The 10,001-nt window shown below is 39.6% G+C and overlaps 1 protein-coding gene across 1 annotated transcript; it reads left to right on the plus strand.

Annotated features, from left to right (window-relative positions):
* The first annotated feature begins 3,423 nt into the window (after window positions 1–3,423).
* snrnp48 (small nuclear ribonucleoprotein 48 (U11/U12)) lies at window positions 3,424–9,576 on the plus strand. Its single transcript, XM_079164784.1, has 9 exons — window positions 3,424–3,658; window positions 4,625–4,738; window positions 4,986–5,046; window positions 5,592–5,672; window positions 6,856–7,032; window positions 7,261–7,382; window positions 7,915–8,018; window positions 8,147–8,263; window positions 8,706–9,576. Exons 1-9 carry the CDS (start codon window positions 3,512–3,514, stop codon window positions 8,794–8,796), a joined length of 1,014 nt encoding a protein of 337 aa, XP_079020910.1. The 5' UTR covers window positions 3,424–3,511; the 3' UTR covers window positions 8,797–9,576.
* Window positions 9,577–10,001: the final 425 nt, after the last annotated feature.

The following is a 10,001-nucleotide window of genomic DNA, read 5'->3' on the forward strand; positions in this document are numbered from 1 at the left end:
ACTGAACCCGGACTGGTGGGTTTGGTCGGCCAGACCTCCACCGTGTCTCCTTTCTCACCACTCAGGGAGCCGTGTCATGCTAAGGGAGGAAGAGGAGGAGGAAGAGGAGGCAGGAGAGCATCCTGCTGCTTGCTGCTGCTCTACAGGTAAGATAAGATACGATAAGATAAGATAAGATACGATACGATAAGATCAAATAAGATACGATAATATACGATAAGAAAATAAAATATAAGATACGATAATATAAGTGAGATAAGTTAAGTTAAGTTAACATAAGATAAGATGAAATGGTATTGATTTACTTAAAAACAATAGGTTGCTACAGTAGTTAAATCAGAAAAACATTTCTATACAACTGGAAAACAATAAACAAAACAAATGATAAAAATAACAGTCAAGCCACTTTTGTCATATATTGTACGTTCAGGGAGGACTGTATTCAGTTGTTTACACCGCATAAATAAAGTGAACTACAAATGACTTTAAAACTTGAACATCTCATCTCTTTGGATGAATTTAAATGTTTGATTTGTTTCCTAAAGATGTCTGTTATTGTTTTAAAATGAGCATTTAAGGATTCAAGGATCATTTATTGTCTTTATGCAACACGGGGACGCACAACGATATTCAGTTGTAGCTCATTTGTAACACAACAAACACATGACAAACAATACAGCAGTGTGTTTACACACGGTGTGTTTGTGTGTGAATGTGCTTTGATGTGCGCCTCATCTCTCTTGTTTTTGTTTGCTTAATTAAGAACGACATCATGATTTCAATTAGACCACCTGATTAAATTACAAAATGATATCGCTGATCCTGTCGGTGTCATCAACTCACTGGGTGCATGTTTTTGTTTGTTCATGAAAAAAACAACTCACACATGTGTGTGTGTGTGTGTGTCTGCGAGTGTGTGTGTCTGCGAGTGTGTGTGCGTGTGTGTGTGTGTGTGTGTGTGCCAGTACAAGCAGCTGACTTGTGACTTCATTCCTGGTCCAAACCCAGCAGGTCTCACCAGCAGGTCCAGGAAACAGACGGATCAGACATATGATTCAGTCGTGACCTCTCGAAGCCAAATCCCTGCATTAAGCAGCCGTGTGTGTTGATAAAAAGCATCTTTATGGAAATGATTTTCTAAATTCTGAAGGTATAAAAATAAAAGCATGTTGATCCACCAGGTTGACTGGCAGTAATAACTCTGCTCGTTTCTTTTTTTCATGGATAGTTTATAGAGAAAGAAGACAAAAAATAAAATAAAATGTTTAAACAAAGATCATTAGAGTACAACTGTCAGCAAAGACGTGGAGGCAATGTACTGTTTGTAAAGAAGTTTGGCTTTTTACCTGTAAATATGCATCTAAGTATATAAAATGAAGAAAAATATGAAGAATAAACAGTTGAAAACTAAACATTTGTGTTACATGCCAAACAGTAAAAAAAAGACAAACCCATCACCACCCTTTCATCTCTATATTTTTTTAAAACTCAGTATCAATCTATAACAAAATAAACATAAATTGTTCAATTATATTAATAATTTCTTCTTTTATTTGGTATTTTTTGTCCAATGTCAAGTCTCCATTTGATCATGTGACAATATATAAGTTAATCCTGATAGCTTTCCCTTTGATCTTTTCTACTTCCCCAAGTAACTCATTTAACAATAAAATGTAACATATTGTTGGTTAAATCTTTAAAAGCCTAATAGTGCGTGTTTGTGCGCTTCACTAGCGTGTTCTGGGCCGTCTAATGGTTTGCACTGGGTCCCATTAGTAAATGCATTCACATGCTTCCAGAATAATGTAAGATATTCATTAAATTGGCTGTTGATAAAGACACTTAAAGTGTTCTAAACAGTCAGAAAAGAAACTTTTCTGTTTAAAATGGGCCTTAAATTGGTCAAATCTATGAACCAGCTTGAAAGAAATGTTGTTTGTTTATCCCATCACTTCTCCTCCCTTGTATCTGCAGGTTGCCATGATCAGTCAGTCGTTCGGGCCGCCGATGCTCAGCGGTCCACCTCCCGACCGCCCGTCCTCTCGGGGATCCCCAGCAGCTCTGGACCGGCTGGGCGAGGCCCTGGTGCTCCTCCCTCACTGCAGCCAGAAACAGCGATGGATGCCGGTGGTGGGCATTTCACTGGTGGTCGTTGCTGGGAGGGTCCGAGGATGGAGACCCAGGGGTGCGTCTGTGTTTGTGGGCAGAGGGGAGCAGGAGGTTTGGGTCCCTGCTGGCCTGGATCTTCATACGTCTACGGAGGTGAGTGTCCACCTGACGTTTTCTCTTCTGGTTTTAGATAAAATGCTTTCTTTCAGTTTTTTTTTAAATATTGAGTTATTCATGGTAAAAGGGGGATTAACATGATCCATCATTAAATATTTGTTAAGTAATTTTAAGAACATCGTCCGCCTTCCACCTGACGTGACCTGTCAGTCGCAAGTTTGGTGAGAAGATGTAGGATGTTCCAGTTTGACTCGGTGAACCAGTTTGACTCATCAATGTTTTATTTTAGGGCGGATGGCCTAAGTTCCAAATTGTTACACGGTCTAAAACAATAATTAAACAATTCACCTTGGCAGGATATTGTCGGCGCAGCACAACTCAGTACTTCTGGCCTCCACTTTCTTTCTGCACTTTTAATCTCTAAACTCTGATACAATAACTGGTAATCTGTAATCTAGTGTTACATTACTACAGAGAGACCCACATTCAAGTGCCCTCTTGTGTTTGCTTCTTGCAGTGAGGAGGAACTTGGTGGTTGGAGTGGAGGTGGTGGAGGAGGTCGCTGTTGAAGACACTCTCGAAGTAATGTAAGTACTGTATGATTTATTATGACAGTTATGCTAATCGTACCACTAATGCAATTGTTTGAACTTTGATTTATTCTACACCGTATTACCTTTTGTCTAACACAGAGTTACAGTGTGATTCACAGCAACACAATCATGCATGTTTGTTTAAAAAACAAACAAACATGGTTGCATGTCTTTTCTCTTCTCAGAACAGAGGACATATACAGGAATGATCTGTTGGATGCTGAGCTGCTGCAAGACGCCCAGATGTACCCCACATGAGCCCCGAGTAACTTTCACCCTGTCCTGTTTAGACTGCATACACTGTAAACATCTTTTACTTACATATTTGTTTGTATTTAATCTTCTTACAATGTCATTATTGTTGTGTAGGTGTGTCTTTGACATGGTGTGTATTTTTTATTTATTTAAATAAAGCAAATTGTCATTAATAAGAGTTACAACGGAAAATAAAACTATTAAAAAATACTTGTCATGACTGTTAATACAATACAATATAATATAATATAGTACAATACAATAATACAATAGTGGACTTCAACTACCAGCATGCATCTGTTCTACCGCCAACCCCGTGGCTCACGTCATAACGTCGCGCAGAATATGGCGGCCGCAAGTGCAGTGAAAACAAAACAACAGATGATTTGGAGACACATTCTCTTTAAACATCCATGATTTGGACTTAAAACCTCAACATGTCGGACTCATTGGAACCACAAACTCTCCAGGATCGACTGGACCGTCTTCAGGAGCTGACGGACTTCACAGAAAACTGCAAAAAGCAGCTTAACGATGCATTTGAAACCCTGGGATGGTCGAAGGACTACAAGGACTACAACCAGGTAACGTTAGCGAAATTAACCGTCAGTTTAGCTAACGATACGATAGCTAGCGTTAGCGTTTAGTCTTAAGTCATCATAACAAAATATATATGTTGATTATGAAACTTGGTTTTATCGTAGCTGCCATGTTCAGAATTAATTTAAAGGAAAGGGTTCACATCGTTTTAGTTAACGTTACATTTAGCTACGTCATATCCGTTAACGTTACATTTCGCTAGCTAAACATTTAGTGTTAGTGATTAGCCAACTGCTGTTCTTAAGTACAAATCTAAGGTACTTTACTTGAGTATTTTTGATTTTAGGTAACTTTATACTTCTACTCCACTACATATAGAGACATAGTGTACTTTTTACTCAACCACTTTTTGTCTGACAGATATATATATATAACGTTTTTTATATATATATATATATATCAGTACATTTAGCTAATAATATCTATTTATCTAATAATATCATTTAGCTAATAATACCTATTTACTTTTACTGAAGTAAAGGTTTGAATGCATGACTTTTACCAGTAATGGAGCATTTTCACAGTGGTGTGTTGCTCCTTGAGGTATTAAATCTGATAATATATTTCCTCCACCACGAGTCAGATAGCTGACATCTACATCATGTAACTCTTATGTATAAAACTAAGTTGTTTGCTAGCTCTCAATGGCCTAATTTATCCATTTAAAGATGCTGTTTTGTGGTTCTTTTAATTTAATTGTTATACAGTATTGTTTGAAATAACTGTCAACATATCTTACCATTTCTAAGCACTAATTGATTCAAACGGCTGCAGTAGCTGTGTGTTAATATGAAACATTTCCCTGCACTGATTGACGACCACATATACAACATACAGGCAATGCTTGTCTGGTCAACAGACTGAAACACAGCGCGAGGGGTTTGGGTTTAATGTCATCTAAAAGTAAAATTAAAGAATGATTTTGTTTCTTTCTGTGTGTGTTTTGTCAGGATGCAATGGAGCAGTGTCCCTACGACTCCAACCACAGAGTCCCAGTGACGAGCATGGAGAAACACAAAGCCTCCTGCAGCCGCCGAAAGATGGGCTACTCCGCTGAGGAGGAGGTAACACACACACACACACACACACACACACACACACACACACACACACACACACACACACACACACACACACACACACACACACACACACACACACACACACACACACACACATCTGTGGTGTAATGGAAGCTGACATAGCAGTGTTCCAGAGTAAAGCATGTTAGGCCTTTACAGTATAATTCACTGCAGCTTTAACGCATCGATCATTAAGAGAGCATTAAAAGGTTTCCTCACTCTTTTGCAGGCGGAGATGTTCGATCCTTCGGTGTGTTATGAGAACAGCAGTGTCAGAAGCTTTACGATGGGTGAGTCATTTAATGAGGACCGTTATCTTAGATCCCAGTTCAGCTCCTCGATGTTACGGATCATTAAAACGGGGCTCAATAGTTTGGCAACCAGGCTTCGTTTGTAGTCACCTTGTATTTTCAGTAATATGCAGTTATACTAAATGTGACGAGTGTACGTATATGTTGCACTTTCCTCTGTTCTGACTGTAACATTTAAACATCACTAATACAACAAATATTAAAAATGAATTTATTTTGGGGTAAACATTTAGCTGTTAGCTGTCCTTATTTGTTTACATTTTAGTAAGTGGTTGCCACTTAATTGTGGTTGATGAACCTGTTTTTAAAGAGGAAGATACAGAAACTTTAACAATAAATGTACTTTTTATTCATCCTTGTTGAATGTTTTTGCTGCAACTATTTGTAAAGACATGTTTAAAGAACTACAAGACGGTATCAGACACTGTTTTGCTCTTTAAAGATTTTAGTTTGCATCTTTTTAGTTAAACAAACTTTGTACATTCTTTCAGTTGTCGTCATCTCGTTTAATTTCCTTCCTGCAGACAAACCCACCCAGCACCAGGTGATCCTGCAGGCCAGGTCTGCTGCACCGCTGATGAGGATGGAAGGAGTCTTCTGGCAAGGTGGGAGCTTCATTTAAAAAGGTTCACTTATATATATATATACTTACTAAATATATAACATCCCGATCAGAGACGACGAGGCTTTGTAGTTAGATTTCACAGTTCAAGAACATTTAGTGTTTCACACAAAGACAAACCACTAGATGTTACTTTGTTCTAACCTCACAAAGTCATCACTCAGCTGTTTTGGTCCCCCCCCCCCCCCCCAATTATTAACCACATGGAATAAGAAGCTGTGTTTTCTTAATTCGGGATTGTCACCTTTTTTATTTCATGTAATTTTTCTGCCGACATGTGTGTAATCTTTGTGTTGTGTGTTGTGTTTGCAGTGACAGCGGTGAGTATTAGAGAGGAGCTGTGTTACGTGTAGTATCCTTTATCATCATATCCTTTAAGCGGCTGGGACACACACACACACACACACACACACACACACACACACACACACACACACACACACACACACACACACACACACACACACACACACACACACACACACACACACACACACACACACACACACACACACACACACACACACACTCTTTTCCCTTTACGTGTTGGGAAGCGTTTTCACACATTCAGACTAGACAACATGTTTGTTTATTACAGAAACCCTTTAATCTGTCACTTGATCTAAATAATGACCGTGCTGGTTCAAAACAACAACGGTTTATTTTGATCTGCCCTCAAGTTACAGACGGAGTTTAAGTTTATTAGTGACGGCTGATGTGACCCACCATCAGGGAAGTTTGTCCTTTTTACCACCGACAGCGACAATAGTAGTGTTTATTTATTGAATAATTATTTATTTAGTTAATTAAACACGGACTTTGGGGAAAATTCCATCGCTTTTTATTTCTTGTAGTTTTCTGTAAACATGTGATATGGCTGCAGAAGAAACGGCTCTGTTCGTAGAAGCGTCAAAGTAGTGTGATGGCGTCGTTACGCTGTTTGTGCGTGTTCGTCCTTTTTAAACAAAAGATTTACTTCAAAACGTGCGTCAGATGCTTCCAGTGCTTCTGGGCCTTATGGAGAAACAATTCTCTCCTCAATTCAAAGACAATAACAGTCGGACTTAAAAGTTTAGTTTTTCCACATCAACACATGGAATCATTGTTTTTGAACGAGCAATGCGTCAGAGTGAATTGTGGGTAACGTCTCTCTGGTCCCCCGCCAGGTCAGTACTCCGGCCAGCCTGTCGACGTGCCTCAGAACCACAAGCGCGCCGTGTGTGACCTCACTGTGGCCGACCGATTGGCTCTGTACGATCACGTGGTCGGCCAACGGAAGGAGGCGGCGGCGTCCGCCAGCAACGAGGATCTCTACGTGGACCTGGTGTCCAAACTCCAGAGGGGTAAGACATCGTGGTGAAGACTTCCAAACGTCAGAATGATTAAAATACTGCGTCCGATCTGTTCCATGGATAACAGATGTTTATGTAGAGGAACAATTCTATTAATGCCGTCTTCCTCATTAGCTGTTTGTGCACTCGTATTACTGTTAAACAGTTTCTGTTTGTTCGTTTGTTTTCTCCCTCAGCGTGGCCCTCGGGTTTAATGGCCGTTTGTGTTTTTGTCTTCAGATGAAGAGCAGAACGAACCGAAGACTCACCTGGAGCTGATGGCGGAGATGAGGGACTACAAGAGGCGGCGTCAGTCGTACCGAGCCAAGAATGTTCACATCACCAAGAAGTCCTACACCGAGGTACGAGCCAGCACCGGGACAGTGGTCGGCTGCTCGTGTGACCGTCTGTGGTCTGCAGCAATGATACAAATACATTATCATTTTTATAACAAAACAAGTATCTGCTCCAGATCTGGACTGTAACAACCAATTTCCCGTTAGCATATGAGACAAGGCTCATGAGATGGAGGAGTTACTGGCAGAGATAATTGTAAAAAGTTACCAAATAATAACATTAATATCTGGTTTACAGTTATAATATCAACACGCTCACCTTTAAGCATTTACCCACAGCAATGAACAAAGTTAGGAGGTGAATGGCCCAAAAAACCAGGAGCAATAAACTGAAACTAAACCTCACATAGTCGGCTCCAATAACGTCATTAACGTGAGGCGAAATGAATCAGAAAGAAGCAAAAATAACGTATTAAATGAGACGTGGGCTTTCAAACAAATGTAGAGTTTAGAAAGAAAGAAGTATCAAAACTAATCTTATTAATATTAAACTGTATAAACTGAAACAATGGAAACCATTTGATTGCTCACCCTGCAGGTGATCAGAGAGGTGATCAACGTCCACTCAGGAGAGCTCACCAGACAGTGGAGAGAGGAAGAGGACGAGGAGGAGTCGACCAGATCGGAACTCTCCTCCCACAGGTTCGACCCCGACCGTTTCCTGTAATGTTGTTTATTTAGGAAATTAAAACGTATATATATATATATATATATATATATATATATATATATATATATATATATTATTTGTGATATTATTTGTCCGTCAGGCGCCGGCTGGATGAAAAGCGTTCGGCGTCGTTGGAGTCTCGTCACAGCCGACGCCGTCGCAGCCGAGAACGAAGCCCAGACAGAGAGAGCAAGAAGAAGAGGAAGAAGAGAGACAGGTGAGAAGTTATGTTTGTGCTTCAGTGCTGGTGGACGTAGTCATCATGACCACGTCACCCATTGGTTTGTGGACTGATGTTATGAAGCCTCGAGTTCGGACCATCATTTACTAAATGAACATCATGCTGTATTGAAGAAGACTTGAAACTAGAGATTGAGACCATAAACTCATGTTTACAATGTTTACTGAGGTAATAAATCAAGAGAGAAGTAGAGTCATTTTCTCATAGACTTCTATACAACCAGAGGAGTCGCCCCCTGGTGGACACTAGAGAGAATGCAGCTTTAACACACGAAGCTTCGGCTTCTCTCGGCAGAACCCGAGGTTGCCGCCTGGATACAACTAATTTGTTTGTCATCGGTCAAAACTTTAATAAAAGTAAGTTTTTTTTTAAAGCGGCTCAATGTCTTCTCACCGTTTGCTTCGTGGATCTTTAACAGGGATTCCTGCTCCCCGGACGAACACCACCACCACCACGACCGGAAGAAGAAGAAGAAGAAGAAGAGAGAGGAAAGGGAGAAGGAGAAGTGATGAGGTCACACGTCAAAACGTTTCAACTTCACAAATGACGGCATTTGGGAAAGAAATAAAGTTTTGGGAACCAACAACATACATTTTGAGCCTTTTTTGTAATTTAAATGACATGTTTGCCAATTTTGAACAGGCCCCGCCCCCGCCTCTGCCTGATTGGCTGGGAGTGGTTTTCACCTCCAGAGGACATGGAATGTTGGACAGGAGTGTCATAGCTGGCACACTTTCACTACGGGGTCAAAGGTCACTCTTGTTTTAGGCTTCAAATGAATTAAAGTGCGTCTTCAAGTGTTTACACGAGGTTTCTGCAGTCGTTGAGAAAGTCTTTTAATTTAAATGTTGGTTTCTGAAGTCTTGTGACTGGCAATGTTTTATTCTGAAATCCATTTTAGAAATAGATGCTACTTTAAAATGTTTTTAAAACAAGTTTGTGAAAGGAATCGTATGATTCATTGAACTCAGTTTATATGTTAGAATGCAGTTCATTCAGTTATGCATCAAACTAACATTCCTCTCAGTTCAAATTATTTTAATAATATATTTAATATTTTCTCAGAAGACAATGAGAAATCTTCCCAGAGCCAAATGTGACCATTAAATGTCTTTACAGTAAAGTTTAAACTGCTCATTATATTATATATCATCTGTTATGAGGAGATTTAACCGTCGCATGTTTTCACATTTTTGCTTTGAATATTACTTCTGGATTATTCAAACTGTCTCGTTTCAGCTCTCGTTCACAGTTCATCCTCACTCATTTAAATCAAAGCTCTTCTCTTTCATCATATTTATTCTTTTGCTTTATATTTGTCTTATTCAAACAGTTTTTAGAATGTTTTAGATTTTTCATAAAACAAAACCTTCGTGTACTTGTATGATGTATTATTGAGTTCTTCTGGTGTATAATACAGGTGAAGTACTTGCAGCCTCTTGTAAAACATATTGACACATTTCAAGTTGTCTTTGTGGCGCGAATGTTGCGTTTAATGTTTGGTTGTGGTAGAAAGTTGGGCTCTATATAGATATTTCAGATATTAAAATGATCCACAAAGAAAAAACGTCGGCTTAAAGTTAAAGACTTTGCTTCACAGATCCACTCGTCTCTCTCTTTTCTCTCTCAGTCTTCTCTGCTGATGCTGGACTCCGGCTCAGGTATTTCTCACCCTGTTGATACGCCGAGATAGAGGACGAGAAGATCAAGAGAG

Source organism: Pholis gunnellus (assembly GCF_910591455.1).
Source record: "Pholis gunnellus genome assembly, chromosome: 8".
NCBI lineage: Eukaryota > Metazoa > Chordata > Actinopteri > Perciformes > Pholidae > Pholis > Pholis gunnellus.